The sequence below is a fragment of the Danio rerio genome, chromosome 21 (genome assembly GCF_052040795.2).
Source record: "Danio rerio strain M-AB ecotype USA chromosome 21, GRCz13ab, whole genome shotgun sequence".
Classification (NCBI taxonomy): Eukaryota; Metazoa; Chordata; class Actinopteri; order Cypriniformes; family Danionidae; genus Danio; species Danio rerio.
Window position 1 is genome coordinate 45,109,811 of NC_141041.1, and position 23,653 is coordinate 45,133,463.

The window sequence follows — 23,653 nt, forward strand, 5'->3', positions numbered from 1 at the left end:
TAAGTTGTCTGTTTTGCTACCTCATTTTTGAGAAGAACCTAAGTTGATCTTTTTTTTAATAAATCCTTGTTTTCTGGATTCCCTCTTGGAGTGTTTTCGTTTGGGTCCAACACAACTTCCTCTGTGGCTTAGTGGTATACACATCGGTTTCCACACCAGAGACCCGGGTTCAAGACCCGGTCGTGACATTATATCTCTCTTTATATATTTTTTTATTACTTTGCTTCTTTAAAAATTCTATAAATCACATTTCAGACTTATTATTCAACAACCTTATGTGTTGCTGGAAACACACAGCCTTGCTGCTCCTGACAACAAATGCAAAATTTGGCTTTCCCCAGTTGGGTTATGACAATGTCAAAGATTCTATATAAACCACATATTAAAAGGCAAGGACCATTATTTTTTTTATCCTAATCATTTCAGGGGGAACATTCCACAGAGGCAAGATGCTGTAGTTATATTTCTAAAGTAAAATTCAATATTGGTAGAGCTGGATTCTAGTTAGCATTAGTAGTAAGGCTTATATGCAGTTTACTTCTGGATATTTTAAGGGAAACCTCTGAACGTTTTATATCTTATGCGGAATGTGTTGTTCAAGCTTATTTTGTGCATATATTTACAGCAGCATGTCACTATGTGCTGATGATCATGGCCTTTGACAGATATGTGGCTATATGTAATCCTCTAAGATATACAGCTATCATGACCAATAAAATGGTTATTGTACTCTCAGCAATTGTTTGGAGCTTGGCCGTTCTTTTGGTGACAATTATGTTAGGCCTAACAATACGTCTTTCACATTGTAGGTATAAAATTGAAAATCCTTTCTGTGACAATGCTTCATTGTTTAAACTGTCCTGTGAAAATGTGTCTGTTAATAATGTGTTCGGACTTGTTTATACTGTAGTTGTATTCAGTCTGTCTGCATTATCTATAGTTGTAACATATGTCAAAATTGCTACTGTATGTGTAACCAGCAAGAACAAAGCACTCAACAGCAAAGCCATAAAGACCTGCAGCACTCATTTAGCGGTTTACTTAATCATGTTCATTTCTGGAGCCACTTTTATTTTCCTTCACCGTTTTCCTGAATACTCTGACAACAGGAAACTAGCTAGCATAATGTTCCATGTTGTACCACCAGGTTTAAATCCTTTAGTGTATGGTTTACAAAACAAAGAGATTAGACAAAAGTTTGTGAAACTATGGAGTAGAAAGAAGTGAGTCCTTTAGCTGATTATATACTTTTATTACAGATAAAAGATTTTAATGAATGTGAAAAATTAAACATATATGGCTGAGAAAACTGTAGTAATGTGACTGCATTTTGCACCTTTTTTCTTTACTCTTGTTGTTTCAGTATTTGTATAATAATTTACATGAAACTAAAATTAATTTAAAATAAGTTGTATACATATGATACATGGTGGAAAATAAATGCCAAAAAACACATGTTGATTTTGGCTTACTATAAGCAAAACAATCTACTTACAATAAAAATTTGAACATTTAAGTAAAAGGTTAAACAGACAGTGCTATCTTCGTTACTTATATGCAGGGCTTTACATTATCACTCGCCAACCCGCCATATGCGGGTAGATTTCAGCTCTGGCGGGTTAGACAGACACCTCCACTAGCCACTTTGGCTGGTTGGAAATCTGCTACAAAGTGTAGTTTTCTTAAAAGCAGGGTTCGACAATAAGCATGGCCCAATATTCGTGCAAATGTGATCTTAGAATCGAGAAGCAGCACGACTGACAAAAATAACTATGTTCGCGCAAGCAAAACAGCAAAAAAGAAAGTAAATACCGAACGAGAGGATGATCACTCACGCACATAGGTCATGTGATGTGATGCACGCGACTGTTAAAAAGCGTGCACACTTCCATTTACTTATGCAAAGCAACCATGCCTAGAAGAAGCACAACTGGTGCGATTTGTTCCCTTTGAAATAGACTGGACAAAGAGCGATGATCGTTTACCCACAGATAGTCCTGCTGCTTTCAAGAGCTCAAGATAAAAAATACACATTCTTTTGTATGTCACTGCTTTCATTTGAATTATTCTTTGAACAGATTATTAACAGGCCTAAATTAACCATGTGCACGTGATCATCCTTTCATTATCAAAAACGGTATGTTTCACCTGCTTTCTTTCACTTACAGTTATTTTTGTTGATATGGTTTAATTATATATATGTTTACATAAACATTGCTTTAATGGAAGATTACTCCCCGTGTATGTGTAGTTAACTGGTGGTCTGGGATTTTTGCCCAGGACAGACTACTGTGCATATTTTAGATTTATGACAATACTTATTTTTTAAATGTAATGTTTTTTGAAGAAAAGTTTTGTTGAATTAAAAAGTGAACCTATAAAGCTATATTTCCCTTGTTTTTACATGTTGAAAAATTGTGGCTAAGAAATACTTATTTGGTGTGGTAAATCCTTAATTTTGAGCCCTGAAAAGTCCTGTGAAATAAAAACTGATTGCGTTGTGACACAACCCATTTGCTCATGCACACTGAGCAAGCTCATACACAACACACACAAGAGGTTAAATGAATTAGAGGGCATGTGGACATAACACAAAATCTAAATCAAGTAATTTTAGCATGTCAAAGTCAAATTTATGCATATAAAACATATTTTCGCAACAGGAAAAGTGTGGCTTGTGAGTTGCTAGTAATGTTGGAAATCTGCTAGCCACAGTGGCTGGTAATCAAAAAAGTTAATGTCAAGCCCTGCTTATATGAATAGGGTGCAACAAAATATATTCAGTTGTTCCCAAATCCAATTCTTCCTCCTCCTTTATTGCTTCCTAATTGAACACTGAAAGTCATGAATTTGCCAATGCCATGACCTGCAGCACCTCCAACAATTACTTGATGTCTTTAACAATTTACATTAACCCTAAAATGAAGTGAGGTGAGAGTACAGTATCACACATGTCCCAGACTACAGGGTTTTAGGTCATTGATTCTATGGCCCAATCCCAATTCTACCCCTTAGCCTTTCCCCTTACCCCTACCCCTCGTTTTGTGCGTGCCTGTGAAGGGGTAGGGGTGTCCCAATTGTCTTTAGCTTGAAGGTGTAGGGGTAAGGGCAAGGGGTATACACCCCTTCAAACGAAGACTTTTCAGGACCACACTTGAAACCAAGAGGTAAGACAAAATTCCCAGAATACCCCAGCAACAGCTGCACCCGGAAGTAAGGAGATCCACGAATTAGTTTTTTATGTCATTATTATGAATTTTACAACAAACAAACACGTTTTAATATATTCATAACCGCGTTCATGTTTTACCGTCATGCTTTAGAAAAAAAAGCTAAAATAAAAACCGCTAAATTTCGCGATCTATTCGTGATCTATAATCCTAATCATAACTCCTGTACAGCAGTCCCACAACTTTCTGACACTCGATGACACTGGAATACCCCGTCAGAAAAGTGTGTGGCTGTCAATGAGCTTTTTACAGTGTCTGCTATAATGTTAATGCTGTTTTTGTATGTTTAAATTGAAGAGTATGGCCACTGTGTTAAATGCACAGTATTACAATCTTATTGCCACATTATGATAACATAATATATGCCTTCAGTGATTTCCTGAAGATAAATACCAAAAAACAACACAACTGGAATAACTACAGCAGTCGCGATCTTCTGATCTCATATGAAGCAAGAAACCGCAAGGACATATGATGAAGTGTGCATTTACTGTATTGCTGTCCCAATTCTTAGGGGTAAATTTTGAAGCCCTTCCCCTTTACCCTCGGTTTTAAGGGCCAAGGGGAAGGGGTAGGAGTACAAAAATAGAATTGGAATTGGGCCTACATATCCCACCTTTTGACCTTTTGAGCATGAAGGCGTTCATAAAGTGGGACTACTTAAATTTATGGACAGCAGTGTTGTGCCCTGATTTATCCATGGTATCTTCGCCTGTTGTTAAAACTCCCATTGTACTGTGTTCTTTTTGCTAAAAGAAGATAAGACCTTCAAAATCATGAACACACTACAGTATGCCAGGGGTGCTCGAACACAATCCTGAAGGGACATGTCCAGCATAGTTTAGCTCCAACCACAATCAGACAAACCTGGGCAAGCTAACAAAGCTTACTAGTCCTGGCAGGTGAAGCCATAGTACAGAATACAGGCATTATGAGGTCAATGCATGAATGCTTTATTAAAACAACGCAGTTACACTAGCATATCGCTCTATTCCTAACCACAACTGCTAGTAATACCAACAATATAGATTTAGTTTAATTGATAAACATCTGCAAACTAACTTAAATTCTAACTGTGGAGTGTGAGATCTTGTTGGAGGTGCTTTTTTAAGCTATTAAAATAAAAGCAAAAGTGAATAGGTTCCTAATGCATTGCTTTTCACATCTGGTATGAAAGAACAGCTGGCGGTAGTCCAGCAATGACAGACAAAACCAGGATGTATCCCTCCAACGTGATGTTGGGGGAGTGTAAGCAAAACGCCACAGCTGCTGTGCTCATTGTGCAATTGGTGAAAAGTTTACCAAGCAATGCATGAGAGCACAAGCATTAGCAAGAGCAAAACCTTCCAATGTCATAACCCTTTAATTACCAGAATATGGGAATAATTTCCCTTTTTTTTTTTCAATTTCGACATTTTTTTTTTTTTTTTTGGTCATACATTATCTTTTATCTAGATAACTGTAGGCTAGGGATTTTAGAAATACTAAAGTACATTGAGAAAGCATGCCAGTCCTGAAGGGGAAGGATGCTGTGGAGGCCACCTGCTACCCTCTGGGGAGACCCGGTGACAAAGTCATTTGGGCTAGCCTTATCCAGGGGGAGCGCTACATATGATGAGCTGGTTAGTGGGTAGGGGAGACACGGTTACGCCTGAGAAGGGGAAATGCTTTGTGGCTAAATTACCCATTTGATTATTTGAATTTTAAATGCCTTTTGTTATTTGGGTTGGTTTAAATTAACTTAGTTTGTCAGTAGTTAGTTTTTCACTTAGTTTGTAAATAAAAATAGCTTAGATGTAGCTTTTAGCTTAAATTGCTACATTTTCCAGGGGGTAGCTTTGTGTAGTTAAACTACAATATTTTCACTAGCTACTAACAATTTAACAAATCATGCACTACATTATTCCTTTTTTTAAGATATTATCAGTTATATAACAAATCAACTTTCAGATTTTACTTAAATTATCACCAAAACTACAGCATTTTTAACATAGCCGACACTAACAATTGTATTTGCCCCAAGTTGGACATTAGAGAGAGTGCAGAATACATCCGTTATTACATCTGTTCTTCAAGCACAGTTTTGCATTCCCATCTGAAAATGCCAGGTTTTTCTTCAAAAAGGATTGTATTGCTCTAAATGAGGCTTCCGTTGCTTTTGGGGGGTTAATCATGATTAAATCACAATTAAGACTAAAACTTGTAATTTGGGCTATTCAAATGTAAAATTGATGTAAAATTGATGTACGTGTAGCGTAATTAAGCTATGGTTGGGGTGCTGAGACTAAGTGATGGTTAAGGTTGCTAAAGGGTTAGCTCCCTTTAAACCACCAAACCCAACGCTTTCTCAATTTAAAATTTATACCGACTACGCCACCTGGGATTCAAACTCAGGAAAAATATTAAAAAGGTCACACAGATTAGTCTCTTTTTAGTTTGAGGAGCAGACAGGAGACATGAGTAAATACAATTTCTCTACATGTATATTTCTCAATGCATATTTCTCTACATGTAATGTAATGGGCAGCTCATGTAATCCTTGCAAACGACCTGGTGCTCGCAGGCAACACGTTGGTGACCCCTGTAGAGTAACTAGTAGCTTAGCCCACTGCAGTTTCCAAGTAGCTTACTCAACACTGGCTGGTGTAGTGACATCATCATGTTTGGAATATAAACAACTAGAAGAAAAATCAAAAATACAATCCAAATTCTTCTCTCCAACCTAAAAGTTTTCTGATTTATTTGCAGCTCGATATGCATATAATCAAAAGCTAGTTTTGCAGAGTTGCATAGCATTTTAATATGACTTATATTTGTTTATTGTGGGTCCTGCTTTTGCTGCTGTAAAATTTTGAAGAAAAGGAATTTGGCAAAATGGTAAAAATGTATATATTTCATTATTAGTGGACTGCTGGGGCATTTTAATATGACTTATATTTGTTTTTTGTGGGTCCTGTTTTTGCTGCTGTAAAATTTTGAAGATAAGGAATCTGGCAAAATGGTAAAAATGTATATATTTCATTATTAGTGGACTGCTGGTTTTGCCACGATAACCAAAAAAAAAAAAACAATCAGTAAGCTCACTGCTCATAGCAACAAACGCTATACAGTGTTTTCCCTTGTGAGATGATGACTGTGTTACAGAATTCTTTATATAAACCACACTTCAAAACATCTGATCATTATACGGAAGACTTTACGTAGTGTTTGGCAAGTGGCTGCTATTTCATTTATAACATGGACTTGAATAGTTATAGAGTTGGGTGCTAATCTGCTCATCTGTAAAGACCAATTTTATAAAACTTTTGGGTTAAGCAATATACTGTTTTTCTTTTCTATCTTTTTTACTTCATTCTACTGTACAGGCCTAGGTTCAGTAATAATGAGTGAATCAGTGATTAAGTATGATGATGTGCAGATGATAATATGTAAATAACAACTATGCAATTCTTTTTACAGCAAGCTCCTGTGTGCAGTGCTCATGGACAATCTGACATTCACAAACAGCATTCTCCTCGTTGAGGGGCTGAAAGTCACACCTCAGTCATCTCAGCCTGTTTTCATCATGTTTCTCTTGGCTTATATCTTTGCAATGGTATCAAACATAGGACTTATATTTCTCATTTCAACAGAAAAGAATCTGCACGATCCTATGCATTTTTTGTTCTGTAACTTGCCACTGAATGATATAATGGGGACCACTGTCATTATGCCACGTTTACTTCAGGATATTTTGACTGAAGCCTCAGAGCGTTACATATCTTATGCAGAATGTGCTATTCAAGCTTATTTTGTCCATGTATTTACAGCAGCATGTCACTATGTGCTGATGATCATGGCCTTTGACAGATATGTGGCTATATGTAATCCTTTGAGATATACAGCAATAATGACCAATAAAATGGTTATTGCACTCTCAGCACTTGCTTGGGGCTTGGCCATTATTTTCGTGACAATTATGGTAGGACTCTCTTTGCGCCTGTCTCGTTGTAGGTATAAAATAGAAAATCCTTTCTGTGACAATGCCTCATTGTTTAAACTGTCCTGTGAAAATGTGTCTGTTAATAATGTGTTTGGACTTGTTTATACTGTGATTGTACTCAGTGTGTCAGCATTATCTATATTTGTAACATATGTCAAAATTGCTACTGTATGTGTAACCAGCAAGAACAAAGCACTCAACAGCAAAGCCATAAAGACCTGCAGCACTCATTTAGCTGTTTACTTAATCATGTTTGTAACTGGAGCCGTTTTTATTTTCCTTCATCGTTTTCCTGAATACTCTGACAACAGGAAACTAGCTAGTATAATGTTTCACATTGTACCACCAGGATTGAATCCCTTAGTATATGGTTTGCAAACCAAAGAGATTAGACAGAAGGTTGTGAAACTCTGGTGCAGAAAGAAGTCAATGATAACACAGTAGCAAAGTTAAAAACAATGTATTTTATAAATGTGAAATTTTACACAAATATTTCCCTAAGATGAACTGTAGCACTCCAACAGTACAAAGTTTGTTCTGTACTCATGCTATTTTCAGTATTTATCAGATATTTATTTGTGTGGGAGTTGTTTACGTCAAATATAAACTATTTTAAAAATAAGTTGTATACACATATTATCTGCAAAAGAAAATAAATTACAAAAAAAAAGAATTTTAGTTTTGACTCACTACAAGCTAAAAATAAAAATGTAAAACAGTAAAAACATAAGTGAACAAACAGACACAATAATGGACAACAATAATGTTACTCATTATTGTCACATACAATAATAGAATACAGAGCAACAGGGAAAGAGGACAAAAAGGTTTGTGTCACAGTCTTTGTATGTGCAAATTCCTGCAATGTCTGCTCAAAGTTTGTAGAAACATGGGATATTTTCCTGCTTCACCTTAAAATATAATTGTATACAGTTTAGATATAGTTTGTTTGTTGAGATCCCTTTTTTATATAAAAAAAGTCATTAAACCATACCATAGTACAACACCCTCATCAATTAAGCTCTAAATTACAAATCGAGAACTACAATAACAAGCTGTGCCACCCAGCACTAGAGAGAGATTTTACAGAGATAAGAAGGAACTTCTGGAAATTCAGAGGGCAGGAAGCTATCCAGAAGTCTTCCTTGCAACACGCCAGCTATTGCTAAAATGGAAGATCTACCTTGTGCCTGCTTGAGACTCCATAAATCACTATTTTACAGTACTTGCAAGGACTGTTTTAGGCCATTACAGATTTAAATAGGCAGACACACTGAGAAGACATGGGGATCCTCTTTCAATGCCATAGTACAAGGTGTGTATGTGTACGCCAATCTTGCCACTTCAATTGATACAGACTTATTCATGATGGCATGGATCCTGTGGAGGTGGAGGATCAATTTTGGCCAAGCTTCATTCAAGTTTCACTTCACTTGAAATGAAGGTCCTGCTTCCTCAGATAACAATGTAATCAGCTTGTTAAGTGGTGACGTGTTTGTGATGTATGTAATACTGTTTCCGGGTCCAAGCCGCCATTCATTTGAGTGGAGAAATCATTCGTTAATGATCACGTTTTATTCCTATCAAACATTAAAGTTAATTTTATATAAAGTCATAGTGTACACAACAATCTCTGGGCTTGCTGCATAACAAATACCAAAAATTTAACAATTTCTAAAAAAATAATCACTTTCTGGCCATCGGATATTAGGCATGGACATATATATTGCGATCGTCATTTTTGAAAGTATTAAATCGCTTTGTAAACGTTTATTATTACCATTTCATGAGTCTCCCCATTCAGTTCAATAGAGCGCTTGGACCCGGAAGCCGATTCGTGTGACGTCACACTTAACAAGCGGATGGTCAAAGACACAACTGCAATAAACAGAGTAGCAGACATATGGACTAATATGCGCAGCATATTTTGGAGTTGCAGTAATAAGAATTTACACCCAGTAAGCTTTCTTGATGATCAATCACTAAAGAGAGGAGAATCAAGTGTTTGGAGGGAGAAAAGTTATGACAATTCATGAGTCATTCATATTCATGGATCACTGAAATAATGTAAATTAGGATTGCAGTATTTATAAAGGACTCCTTGGTTTAGCATGTGATTGGATTACTTTATTAGTGTGTTGCCGCTAGTATGTTTATCAACTTGAGCAGCAATAGCGATTACATGTCATCAAGATCATCTTCTGCATCCTTGCATTTACTGTTATTCTTAATGATGCAGTTGTCACAGAAGGGAAACGAGACTAGAGCTGTGCGTATGAATAACTGTTTATTGAAGAATATGAACAGGAATGATGGGAACAGGTAGTCTTTTTCTTGGTAGAATGATCAGTGGAGGACAAGATGATGGAATGGAACTGAAGACTGTCAATCTGATAGACTGACAGACACTAGAGATAAATTGGAAACAGACAAGTAAGTACAACAAATCGTATAAGGATTCACTGATCATGAGGATTTTGTCCTTCTTCAACCAGAAGAGGAGGAGAAGGTTATTCTGCAGGACAAGTTTTTGTTAAGAGCGGAGGGTAGAAGGGTTTTAGTGGGGACACATAAAAGGATGGGTGAATCTTGTTTTTGGGGAAGTTGCAGAAGTTGATATTTTAATTATTGGAAAGGGACCATCGAACCAGCAATTCAGCTTTTTTACATGGCTGCCGGAGATGCATATCTAGGGCCAGACAGGATCTGCAGACATTTTTAGCTACTTCTGTGGACAATTTTGAGAAGAAAAAAATATGCGGATTTATGTGGAATAATTTTGGGACTATCATAACTAATAATTTAATATATGATACCAAAATTAATAGCTTTTTAAACTTTAATTTTTACAATGCAAATCCATCTAGATTCACTTATTGGCAAACAAAGCAAGTCTATCATGTAATATATCAATTTAAAGACAGAAAATATTACTTTATAAACTGCATTGTAAATAAATCAAATTACCATTTTCATATTAGTCAGTATTAATACTGAAGTTAATTTAAAAACAGAATAAATATAAATTTACACACATATACAAAAGTAAAGAAATAGAATCAATGTAGGGGCAAAAATCTGCAGATTCCGTGTGGGCCAACACATATTCCAAGTAGAAACTCAGTATCTCTGGCTGACCTCAGTTGAGAGTATCAGCGCGGCATTGGTAGGCGTAGTTCTTGTGTCTACGCACAGCCCTCTGGAGATAGAGGTGTTGGGCTCCAGACTTCCTTGCTTTCTCCGAACCAGTAGTCAATGGCCGGGAAGTCAGATGGTTCACCTGACCATGGAAACAGGGAGGCTAGAAACTGAGTATGCACTTGAAGGGCATGAGTCCAATGGCAGTATGGTATGGGGAGATTTGCGCATACTCAGCCCAGCCAAGGAACTGGATCTAAGAAAAGAAATCCGATAAATCAATTTACTGCTTCGCAAAACTCCACAACCTTACTCCTACACTCCACACTATACTGTGCGCTCTCTGCCCTTTTTATAGCATGAGAGACATGCCCAGAGAACGCTTGTGCTAAAAAAAGGTTTACATGCAGGTCTGGTGCAGGCCAGTGACAACCTCCTTTTCACATTCTTCTATGTACTCCTCCATGGCCTTACATTTGGGAATAGATAGGGGGTAGACATTTCCATGGGGACACCCTCAATCAGGTCAATGGCACAGTCCCATGGCCTGTGAGGGGAAAGCTGGGTGACTGTTTTGGGGCAGAAATTGACTTTGAATTCTTGATAGCAATGAGGAATCTTCTCAGAGCACTGATCAACAAAACTTTCTAAAGAAGTAGTAAAAACAGACATGGATCTATTAGCTTTCTTAACAAAGCATTCAGGAATACACTCACCCAGAAACAATAAGTCGATATCCTCTTCATGGTTACCATGGCAAGCCATATCCTCTTTATCCTCTTCAATAGCCCAACCCATAGATGAACAGAATACGCTATTTTGTTGGTGTAATGACAATTTAAGGGCTTTCTTATGATGGACTGTAAATTATAGCTTTTTTCTGTGGATAGGGTCTTACAGTAGAGCTGATGGCACAGGGTACTGGAGATAATACTGTCAGCTGAACCGGAGTCAATGAGTGTGACCACTGGAAGAAAGATGTTAGGTGCATTAAATGTCACAACAGTGGTGAGAGGTAGAATGTTTTCTTGCATAGCATGCATAGCATTGCACCCATTGTGGGGCGTGGTGGACATATCGAGCATGATACTCAGAAATCCCCCACTCTTTCACATTATATACACCAATTCAGCTAACGAAGCCGCTCTGCTTCCGTGACTATGTTTACATGGAAACCAATTCGATTTTTATGTGATTAAGATAATACTCTGACCATGTAAACAGTGATTTTTGATTAATTTAATCAGATTAAGGTCATAATCGAACTAAAGAGAAATCGAATTAAGACATGTGGAGTATACTGATTTTGGTTGCATTATTGAAGCGTAGTACAGACATGTAAACACCTTAATTGAACTATTACCGTCATGTTACGTTTTGCAACAGGACAGTCCACACACACATACACACACAGACAGCGGTTGGACACTGTTTGCACCTACCCAGTCAGTGCAGACCACAGACACCTGCATCTAGTTTTTTTTTTTCTTCCATTCAGCATGCGGTATAAATCTGTATGAAGGCGTGCATAAAATGTTTGTGAATGAAAGTGAAAGTGCCAAACTTGTTAAGCGGTGCCAAACGGTCGACAAATTAACAATGAAACGGTAAACAGCTTTATGGATTGTGTTATTGTTCCCTTTTGCATCTACACGGTTTCAGCCCAGCACAGCGATTTCCTAAAAGCAGATATATCATGAAAGTGATCTTGAACCTGCTGCACTCCGCCGTAAGGCATGAGTATGGCGCTGGCCAAACCATGGGACTGTCGTTGACCTGCGGCGATGAAGTCATGTGGAGTGCAGAAGTGCTGGGTTTGAGTGAGTCCACAAGCATCTGAAATGAGTCCTAAAATGAAATGAGTCCGGCTTTCTATAGAGGAACAAGGCCAGAGCTGTGAATATGAATAGCAGTTTATTGAAAAATGTTAACAGGAATGATGTGAACAGGTAGTATTTATCTTGGTAGGATGAGCAGTGGACCAGATAATTTAATGGTACCGGAGACTGATGATAGAAACTGAACACGAAGGATATCGGGAAACCCACAACCAGGAGGAAATCACACCAGAAAGGAGAGAACCAGCCACTGGAGATAAACTGGAAACAGACAGGTAAGTATAATTAATCATAATAGGATTCACCGACCATGAGAATTTTGTTCAGATTGAGAATCAGAAAGAGCTTTATTGCCAGGTATGTTCACACATACGAGGAATTTGTTTTCGTGACAGAGCTTCTACAGTGAAACAGAATTACAGAGACAGGACAAAAAACATGAGATGGATTGCCTTCGGGAAGAAACTGTTTCTGTGTCGGGCTGTTCTGGTGCGCAGTGCTCAGTAGCGTCGACCAGAAGGGAACAGTTCAAAGAGGCAGTGTGCTGGATGTGAGAGGTCCAGAGTGATTTTGGCAACCCTTCTACTTGCTCTGGATAAGTACAGTTCTTGGATAGTAGGGAGGGTTGTACTAATGATTCGCTCAGCAGTCCGAACTATTCGACATAGTCTTTGGAAGTCGGATTTGGTAGCTGAGCTAAACCAGACAGTTATCAATGTGCAGATGACTGATTCAATGATCAGGTGTAGAACTGTTTCAGCAGCTGACAAAGAAAGTACATCCTCTGTTGAGCTTTTTTGACAACGGAGTCAATGTGAGTGTCCCACTTCAGGTCCTGAAAGATGGTGGTGCCCAGGTTCTTCTTTCTAGCAACAAGGTCGGACACAGAGTGAGGGACGGTGAGGGGATTTATGGAGCTGGAGTGATGTGCAAGTGCGTGAGTTATGAGAAATCAGGTGAGGGCGATCTTGACTGTGACCGAGGTGTTTCAGCGAGTGTGAATAGGAAGAACCTGCTTTTACATACAGTACATAGAGTACATAGTACTGTGATAAAGTATCAATTACTTGAGAAAAGTTTTTGATTGATTATGATTCTATCTAGCTGATTAAAAGTTACTTTATTACTGTCTACTATTTAAATCAATTCACCTTTATTTGTATAGTGCTTTTACCGTGAAGATTGTGTCAAAGCAGCTTCGCATAAAAGATCATAATAAATTGGAACTGTGTAGTTCAGTTTTTGGTGTTTAAGTTCAGTTCAGTTTAGCTCTGTTCAGTATGGTTCAGTAATCACTACTGAGAGTCCAAACACTGAAGAGCAAATTCATCTATGCATAGCTCTACCGATCCCAAAACATGCAAGCCAGTGGCGACATCGGCGAAACTTCACCAATTGGCGAAAGTGAAGAACAAAAAAAAAAACCTTGAGAGAAACCAGACTCAGTTGGGCACGACCATTTCAATTTCTCCGTTCGCCAAACGTGTTTTGCAGAGCTGCAGTCTCAGCGCCAGAGGCTGGAAGCTGGACCTCATCGAAGACTCGTCTGTCCTTGGAGCGTCACAGGAATCAGTCTCATGCTCTTCACTCCTCCATGACCACCACAGCAGCTGCTCAGGATACGGCCTGGTCCAGGATATGGAAACCTTGAGATCATCTCGTCGCTGGTCTTGGATCGAATTAGTGACTCTGCATAGTCAGAGGGCCTCGGGATGAGTCTCCCCAGGTGGAAATGGAGAATAAAGAGAATAATTAGTGTAGCTGCTGTTATTAGTGTATTTAAACAAGATGCAGAAACCGGTGTGGAGCACATTCATGTATCATTCCGCTAAGTGATGCACTGAGTGTATGCTTTACTAAACAGATAGGTCTTTAATCTAGTTTTGAATTAGGAGAGTGTTTCTGAGCCTCGGACGTTATCAGGAAGGCTATTCCATAGTTTAGGAGTCATAAATGAGAAAGCTCGACCTTCTTTACTCAACTTTGTTATTCTATGTATTAGCAGAAGCCCTGAGTTTTGAGATGTTAAAGAGCGAGTTGGATTGTAGCAAGACAGAAGGTTGGTTAGATAAACAGGAGCTAGATTATTTATAGCTTGACATGTAAAAAGCAATATTTTAAATTCAATTCGAAACTTAACAAGCAGCCAGTATAAGGAGGATAAAATTGGAGTGATATGATCATATTTTCTAGACCTGGTCAGAACTCTGGCAGCTGCATTTTGTACTAGCTGACGTTTGTTAATAGAGGATGCTGATGAGCCAGCAAACAGTGCATTAAAGTAGCCAGAGTATTTAATTTAAAAGTATTTAATTTCTTGATTTAAAAAAATTATCTGGCAAAATTGTAAATATATATATATATATATATATATATATATATATATATATATATATATATATATATATATATATATATATATATATATATATATATTTAATTACTAGTGGATTGCAGTTTTTGCCACAAAAAAAAAAAAAAAAACATTGAGTAGGCGTACTGCTCATAGCAACAAACGCTATACAGTGTTTTCCCTTGTGAGATGATGACAGTGTCATAGAATTCTTTATATAAACCACACTTCAAAACATCTGATCATTATACAGAGGACTTTATGTAGTGTTCGGCAAGTGGCTGCTATTACATTTAAAATATAGACTTGAATAGTTATAGAGTTGGGTGCTAATTCGCCTCATCTGTAAAGACCAATTTTATAAAAGTTTTATAATAAGCAATATACTGTTTTTCTTTTCTATCTTTTTTACTTCATTCTACTGTACAGGCCTAGATTCAGTAATAATGAGTGAATCAGTGATAATGTATGATGATGTGTAGATGATAACATGTAAATAACAACTATGCAATTCTTTTTATAGCAAGCTCCTGTGTGCAGTGCTCATGGACAATCTGACATTCACAAACAGCATTCTTCTCGTTGAGGGACTGAAAGTCACACCTCAGTCATCTCAGTCTGTTTTCATCATGTTTCTCTTGGCTTATATCTTTGCAATGGTATCAAACATTGGACTCATATTTCTCATTTCAACAGAAAAGAATCTGCACGATCCTATGCATTTTTTGTTCTGTAACTTGCCACTGAATGATATAATGGGGACCACCGTCATTATGCCACGTTTACTTCAGGATATTTTAACTGAACCCTCAGAGCGTTACATATCTTATGCAGAATGTGCTATTCAAGCTTATTTTGTGCATATATTTGCAGCAGGATGTCACTATGTGCTGATGATCATGGCCTTTGACAGATATGTTGCTATATGTAAACCTCTGAGATATACAGCAATAATGACCAATAAAATGGTTATTGGACTCTCAGCACTTGCTTGGGGCTTGGCCTTTCTTTTCGTGACAATTATGGTAGGACTCTCTTTGCGCCTGTCTCGTTGTAGGTATAAAATTGAAAATCCTTTCTGTGACAATGCTTCATTGTTTAAACTGTCCTGTGAAAATGTGTCTGTTAATAATGTGTTCGGACTTGTTTATACTGTGGTTGCACTCAGTCTGTCAGCATTATCTATATTTGTAACGTATGTCAAAATTGCTACTGTATGTATAACCAGCAAGAACAAAGCACTCAACAGCAAAGCCATAAAGACCTGCAGCACTCATTTAGCGGTTTACCTGATCATGTTTCTTACTGGAGCCGTTTTTATTTTCCTCCATCGTTTTCCTGAATACTCTGACAACAGGAAACTAGCTAGTATAATGTTTCACATTGTACCACCAGGTTTGAATCCCTTAGTATATGGTTTGCAAACCAAAGAGATTAGAGAAAAGGTTGTGAAACTCTGGTGTAGAAAGAAGATAATGATAACATAGTAACATAGTAAATAACATAGTATTTTATAAATGTGAAATTTTAAATATTTACCTAAGATAAACTGTGGCACTCCAACAGTACAAACTTTGTTCTGTACTCATTTATTTTCAGTAATTATCAGATTTTTTTGTGTGGGAGTTGTTTGCGTCATATATAAAGTAATTTAAATCTAAGTTGTATACACATTACCTGGAAAAGAGAAAATAAATGACGAGAAAAGAGAATATTAGTTTTGACTCACTACAAGCGAAAAAGAAAAAAAGCTGTCATTTAAATCAAGTGAAAAAACAACACAATGGGCAACAGTAATGTGACGTACAATAATGGGTTACAGAGCAACAAGAAAAAAATACAAAAAAGGCTTGCATCACAGTTTTTGTATATGCAAATACATGCAATGTCTGCTCAAAGATCTCTTCCTGCTTCACATTGAAAATATAATCGTATACAGTTTAGACATAATTGGTTTGCTGAGATCACTTTTTATTTTAAAAAAGAAAACAAAAAATTGCATATAACTAAAAAGGTTGTATTTTCGGCTATGTCACATTCCGTATATATTTCTGACTTTATTTACATAGTTCAGACCAAAAGTTTAAAGGAAGTAAATAATTAGAAAAAAATATGTTGTCAGTTTGCATCACTTTTTTCTTTGTAAAAGTCCTGAATAGAAAGGGGCAGGAGTAGCGTGGGACTCCACTTCTGGGCCAGCTTCCAGAGTTTCCTTTGCCCCCCACTGACTCTTTTGCACCCCCAATACACCCCCCACTCTCCTCTAACTTAAACTCCTCGCAATAACTCCACTGTATAACATTTGCACATTTAAAAATTTCCACATTCACTGCACCACATTGAACTGTTTACTTATTGAACTGTACATAACCACTGCATATGGACATTTGTAATTATGTACACACCCACTATACACTTGTAACATACATTTGTAATCATGCTTATTTATCTGCATTCTACTGATTATTAATAGCAACCTGTACATATATTCATATATTGTTACATATACACTTGTAATCATGTTTATCTATCCCTGTACATATATTCATATATTGTAACATATACACTTGTAATCATGTTTATTTATCTGCACACTACTGATTATTAATAGCAACCTGCACAAATATTCATATATTGTAAATCTGCTCATAGCTTATCCAACCTGTATATAATGTTCATAGTACATCCATCTGTAAATATCACCATAGTTTTTCTATAACTGCACTTTATAACTTATTCCTGTATCCTGCACTTGCTGCTATTGCACTGCTGGTTAGACCTAAACTGCATTTCGTTGCATTGTACTTGAACATGTGTAATGACAATAAAGTTGAATCTAATCTAATCTAATATACAAAAACAGTTGGCAAGGTGTCTTGTTTTCAGTCCTTAAATTGCTCTCCCTCTGTATTACATCACATGCAAGCTCATAGGATGTATAGATCTGCCATGAATGCTTAGAATAATTTAATAAGGTCCCGGATTTGATTGATTGTTAAAAAGGAGAGGGTGATCCGGGCTTCTTTAAAAAAAAACGAGCAGCAACCAATCGCTGCAACAATTGCTGTATGTTCAGTCAGTTGTTTCAGCCGACAATAATATTCCAGTGGAGGTACATGTGACGTATTGATTTCATAAGCCCCTATTATAGCATAGATTAAATAATACATGTTGTAGTAATAATAATAACTAGAACCTAAAGTTCTTGATGGACTTGATGTTGGCTTGAGAGAGCCAGCGTGATGGTGCTGGGACTCTAAGGCAGTTTCCTGCTAAAAAATCTAGCTTAAACCAGCCTAAGCTGGTTGGCTGGTTTTAGTTGGCTGACCAGCCTGGTTTTAGAGGGGGTTTGGCCATTCCCAGGCTGGTTTCCAGCCTTTCCAGCCTGATCTTAGCTGGTCAGGCTGTAAAATGACCAGCTAAAACCCAACTAAAACCAGCCTGGTTAGCCTGGTCAAGCTGGTTTTAGCTGGTCATCTCCCAGCCTGACCAGCTAAGACCAGGCTGGAAATAGCTGGAATTCAGCCTGGAAATGGCCAAAACCCCTGACAGCTATAAACAAAGAATCAGGACCCTTACAGGAAAGCAAACACAACTACCACAATTATGATAGACTGTAAGCATGGCGCCAAGCTCTATCTGCATTCCCCTCTTGAGTGATGATGTCATGTTCAAGCCATATTCACTATATAATGGAAAAGGCAAGTCAAAGATTTTTCAGTTGTATCTGAAATACAGAATGCTAATGGAACTGATGGCTACACAACATTAGCCAGCTCGAATTGTGTGATGCAACTACTTGTTGCTTGATCTTGGAAATAACGGAAAACATTTGGTGTAGGTATGAACTGTTTTTAGATAAACAAACCATGTACAGATTGAGTTTTCATGTTACTATATGTTCTGAAAATAGTTCAGATTGATTGCAAAGTCTTAGCAGAGAGCAGTGTTTCTTATCTATAGCAGTGTTTCTCAACTGGTGGGTGGTGACTCAAAAGTGGGTCCCGGGATTATTTTCAGTGGGTCGCAGAGTGTGTGGTCAAAAAAAATATTAAATGTTTAATTTTTAATTTAATTTGCTTATACAAGTCTTTTATTTTGAAATGCGCGAGCGACAACTGTACCGTTTGACATGTGAAATTTCTTTTAATTATAGCAAAGAAATATGTCAAAGCGCAAGTACGACCCCGAATATGTAAAGTATGGATTTACATATATTGACGACAAAAAAGGCTTAAAACCACAGTGTGTGATATGTAGTGATGTGCGCTCACAAGAGCACTTTTAGAAACCAAACGTTTTTATTTTTACTTTGTAATATTTCTATAATTTGAGACATTTTGTTAAATGACAGCAATGAAAATTGTTTATTTGTAAGTCTTGGTGATTTTCTTATGATTTATCTGTCACTACTTGTGTATGTTAACAAATAAATACAAATTAATTATAATTCCTAAAATTATATTATAAGTTCCTAAAAATTTGGGTCGCGGGTTGATGACCATGTAAAAATGTGGGTCCCATGGCCAAACCAGTTGAGAACCACTGATCTATAGTATATGCTGTGTAATATATTTAAATATGACAAATAGTAACAGGTCTGTTCATTATTGTTTTATCAGATTTTTTGAAGAACAACTAATGGATAACTTGACAATCACAAACAGAATTCTCCTCATAGAGGGACTGAAAGTTACACAACATTCTTCTTATCCTGTTTTTATCCTGCTTCTTTTGGTATATCTCTTTATAATGGGATGCAATATTGGTCTTGTAATTGTGATATTAACTGAGAAGAATCTGCATCATCCTATGCATTTTCTGTTTTTTAACCTACCACTGAATGATATAATAGGGAGCACTGTCATTATGCCACGCTTACTGCAGGATATTTTAAGGGAAGCCTCAGAGCGATACATGACATATGTGGAGTGTGTTGTTCAAGCTTATTTTGTACATATATTTGCAGCAGCAAGCCACTATGTGCTGTTGATTATGGCCTTCGACAGATATATGGCTATATGTAATCCACTGCGATACACAGCTATAATGACCAATAAAATGGTGGTCAAGCTATCAGCATTGGCCTGGGGGTGGTCAGTAATTTCAGTGACAATTCTGATATCACTGACTTTACGCCTGTCTCGTTGCAGATCTAACATTGAAAACCCTTTTTGTGACAATGCCTCTCTTTTTAAACTGTCCTGTGAAGACGTTGTTGTTAATAATGTGTATGGAATATGTACTACAATTCTTGTCTCTGTCTTCTCACTTGGATCTGTATTCATAACATATGCAAAGATTGCTACCGTATGCATAACCAGCAAAAACAAGTCATTCAATCGAAAAGCCATACAAACATGCGGCACACACATAGCTGTTTATTTAATCATGTTTGTTTCTTCTGTCATTATGGTTTTTTTGCATCGATCTCCCCCTCAATATTCTGACAGCAGAAAGCTAGCTAGTATAATGTTTCATATTGTACCACCAGGACTAAATCCTTTAGTGTATGGTTTACAGACTAAAGAAATAAGACAAAAGACTGTTAAATTTTGCCGTAGCACAAAAAGGTTAATGTCAAATTAACAGAAACAGAAAATAATGATTCAGCACAGATCACATTCTTTTCTAATTAATATTTGTTAAACAAAACTGTTTAAATAAATAGTCTATAACATGTATTATATTTATTTTAAAAAATGCTCTGTTAGTCTGACAATGTTGGGTGCATGTCTTTTTTTGTTTTGCTTTTTGTGAAAATTTCACCCTACACCAATAAAAATGTGTTTATTAAATTATGATTAAACTAATATCTAAATTTTTGTCTGAAAATAATGGTCTCTAGTCTATATTAATTCATGCTACAATGTTAAAGCACTGATTGATTGATCATACAGTAACCTACAGGTGCAAGCTTCCAGTACACCATCAAATACAAACTGTCAGTAGCAGTCACAGTCTCTGGAAGACAATATTAAGGCTGTTTCAAGTAAAAAGTGGCAAGCTGTGGATTCTGCACCATGGAAAAATAATTTTATAGTCATTCACAATCTATATAAAATGTAAGAAATGTTGTTCTTGTATTACTGTGTTATTCATCATATGAACATGACTAGAATAGTTTTCATGGTAAGTAAAACTATAATACTGAATGCAGGAGTCGGGGAAAAGAAGACATTTTTGTCCAGGTCGACTTCCTGAGTCAAGCCCCTATCCTGCTTCAACTCTGTGTTCGTTCATCTCAGGCTACAATATGCGGTATCCAATGACATTGGATGATGTGGCAAAGCTATGTGAGCTATCTGAAGCGAATATGAAAACATACAGTAGAGATCACAATTACAAAACAACATAGCTTTGCTAAGTTGTAAGGTCACCTTTATCAACTCTAGAGCTGTCATGGAGTACATTTTGTCTGTCACTATTTTTAAAATGTACATATATTTACAGACTTTTGATAAAACAATCAAAAATAATTGCATATAAAATGTACATATATTTACAGACTTTTGATAAAACAATCAAAAATAATTGCATAATAATTGACTTCTAATACTTTAGTTCCATTTACAACTGACACATGTTAAAAATTGTTTGGATAAAATTTACACCTATAAGTTCCAGCGCAGGTGAAATATAATGGCTGTATTTATAGACTACTTGTTTTTGAACTTGCTCAGCAATGACTTTCATTTACTGAATTAGTGGTTATAATAAATAAATAAAGTCATACTGAGCAAAAGAAGGCGATTTGTAGAGGTGTTAGAACCACAGAATGCCATGACTGATATTGAGTCTTATGTGAGCATCGACTGTGACCTCATGATCCCATACATGTTGTTTGGTATGCATGAGGTTCCCCAAGCCTCCAGCCATGCGTTCTCCTGAATGGAGAACAGGACCCAGGCCACACAGGGAACAGGACCCAGCCCACCCAGATTAGTAATAGAGTACGTATGGGACATGAGGGAGAAGATTGACAGAGTGATGCCTTTAGTCCGCCAACACCTCTTTGAAACCCAGCATGCCTAGAAAAGACTCTTTGACTGGCCCGCTCAACCCTGCGAGTTCCATCCCATCGACAAGGTAATGGCACTGGTCCCCGCCACAACTTCAAAGTTTTTGGCCACCTGGAAGGCGTCCTTACTTGATTATCGAGTGGGTCAGACTGGTGAATTAGTGAGCGTGTCAGCTGGGACGGAGAAGAAGAGAGGAACAGCTGTACCATATTAACATCCTGAAACAGTGGGTCCCACAACCCGAATAACTGACTGATTTTGCGGACGAAGGCTGACCCATCATCCACATGGGAGAACAGCTGTCCCTCTTCCAGAAGCAAGAACTACAATCCCTGGTCAGTCAGTTCAAGGATGTGTTCAGTGAGAAACCTGGGCAGACATCCGTTATCAATCGTGACATTGCAACATCATCTGGAGTCATCGTTCGTCAGAGGCCCGATTGGGTACCAGAAGCTCACCAGCTGACTATAGAGGAATTAGGGATCATCAAGCAATTTCATAGCCCGTTGTCCAGCCCAGTTGTGATAGTACCAAAACCGGATGGCACTCCCTACTTCTGTAAGGACATCAGGAACTTCAATGAAACATCCAGTTTCGAGGGGTACCCAATACCTCGAGTGGATGTACTCCTGGATCGACACTAAAGTGCCAGATTCATCTCGACGCTCAACCACACAAAGGGATACTGGCAGGTACCCCCCACACAAGCAAAAGAGAAGACTGCATTTACCACTCCTGGGCCCACTGGCACTACCGGGTCCTTACCTTCAGGCTGCATGGGGCTCCAGCCACATTCCAGAGGCTGATGGACATTTTGTTAAAACCTCACTAAACAAACGCAGCCACCTACCTGTTTATCCACTTGAGGTGTTGTAAGGAACACCTTACTCATTTGTGTAGGGTGCTCCTTGAACTCCAGCGGGCTAGACTCTCAGCCAACCCCAACAAATGTCATCTCTGGTTCGACTACATTCGAGGGCTGATCCAGCCTCAACAGTCAAAAGTTGAAGCCATCCAGAATACTCTCCAACCCACCACATAATCCCAGGTGCATGCCTTTACCAATTTCTCATCCATAGCCAGCCCGCTAACAGACCTGACACAGAAAGAGCAGCCAGAGAAAAATCCATGGAGCCCAGCAGCAGAACAGGCATTCCTGAGAGTGAATAAGGCCCGACTTCTTCCCAGGTAATGCATGCACCTGATTTTGGCTTCCCTTTCATCCTCCTGACCGACGGTTTCAACTCCGGACTGGGTGCCGTGTTATTACAACTCCATGAGAGAAAGGAGCACCCAGTCTCATACGGGATTTAAAAGCTGTTCCCTGCAAAGACGAAATACGTGGCTGTAGAGAAGGAGACCCTGGCTATAAAGTGGGCAGTCCAGGAGCTGAAATACCTCCTAGGTCTCCTAGTATGATCCTTCACCCTGGTGAATGGCAGCAGCAAAAGACACTAATGCCCATGTCACCAGGTGGTTCCTCCAGGTGGACTTCCAATTTAAAGTCCAGCATCGAGCCGGTGCCGCCCACGGGAACGCCGACAGCCTTTTAAGAATTTGGTCTGGATGGGCAAGTCTGTCTAGTATGATCTTTCCGATGGCCAATCAAGAATTTGGTCTGGATGGGCAAGTTTGTCTAGTATGATCTTTCCCCACCCTTCCATAACATCTCCCCTCTCTCATAATAGAATGGCGGTTTGATCAAGAATTACTACACTGTCTCTACTGCTGGATGGGGCGGATGTTCACGGAAAGCGGTTATATGAGCAGAACAGGGTCAGAACAGGGTCAGAGTTCATGCGAGTCGTGAACTTACACAGAAGCAGCTTGAGCTGCTATGAACGGGTTCTCGTTACCGTAGTGATGTAACAGCAGACAGGAGCAAGCTTTACCTGGTAGTTCTTCCAAAAGCAATGTCCGACAGGTGTGTTGTAAAGACGGGAAGCATGCAACGCAAAGTTTGTGCGTAGATAATCCTCGTGAAGCCAAAGCGAAAAGCCACGAAAGTTCACATCATCGAAGTTTTATAGTGGGCAGAGTTTAGGCCAGCCCAGTCTGTGATTGTCCAATGACCTTGGCTACTGAGCGAG

The 23,653-nt window shown here is 38.0% G+C and overlaps 4 protein-coding genes across 4 annotated transcripts; all 4 read left to right on the top strand.

The window, feature by feature from the left end:
* Positions 1 to 449: 449 nt before the first annotated feature.
* LOC147838961 (olfactory receptor 8G17-like) lies at positions 450 to 1,227 on the top strand. The gene is made up of 3 exons (XM_087300398.1): positions 450 to 454; positions 534 to 649; positions 779 to 1,227. Exons 1-3 carry the CDS (start codon positions 450 to 452, stop codon positions 1,225 to 1,227), a joined length of 570 nt encoding a protein of 189 aa, XP_087156524.1.
* Positions 1,228 to 6,411: 5,184 nt separating this feature from the next.
* On the top strand, positions 6,412 to 7,882 carry or70a8 (odorant receptor, family 70, subfamily A, member 8). Its single transcript, NM_001035262.2, is given in 2 exon segments — positions 6,412 to 6,440; positions 6,690 to 7,882. A coding segment is annotated over 1 exon segment (942 nt). The 5' UTR covers positions 6,412 to 6,440; positions 6,690 to 6,711; the 3' UTR covers positions 7,654 to 7,882.
* A 6,909-nt stretch (positions 7,883 to 14,791) lies between these two features.
* or21.49 (odorant receptor 21.49) lies at positions 14,792 to 17,396 on the top strand. The gene is made up of 2 exons (XM_087302026.1): positions 14,792 to 14,814; positions 15,065 to 17,396. The coding sequence occupies exon 2, from the start codon at positions 15,087 to 15,089 to the stop codon at positions 16,026 to 16,028; it is 942 nt and encodes a 313-aa protein (XP_087158152.1). The 5' UTR covers positions 14,792 to 14,814; positions 15,065 to 15,086; the 3' UTR covers positions 16,029 to 17,396.
* Positions 17,397 to 18,262: 866 nt separating this feature from the next.
* or70c1 (odorant receptor, family 70, subfamily C, member 1) lies at positions 18,263 to 20,375 on the top strand. Its single transcript, NM_001040298.2, is given in 2 exon segments — positions 18,263 to 18,382; positions 19,164 to 20,375. A coding segment is annotated over 1 exon segment (948 nt). The 5' UTR covers positions 18,263 to 18,382; positions 19,164 to 19,182; the 3' UTR covers positions 20,131 to 20,375.
* The last annotated feature ends 3,278 nt before the right edge of the window (positions 20,376 to 23,653 follow it).

Excerpts from the sequence above, each read along its gene's own strand:
- LOC147838961 (XM_087300398.1), top strand. Across the intron at positions 650-778 it reads ATGTCACTATGTGCTGATGA|TAGGCCTAACAATACGTCTT; the intron begins TCATGGCCTTTG and ends TGACAATTATGT.
- or21.49 (XM_087302026.1), top strand. The coding sequence starts at position 15,087 with ATGGACAATCTGACATTCACAAACAGCATTCTTCTCGTTGAGGGACTG.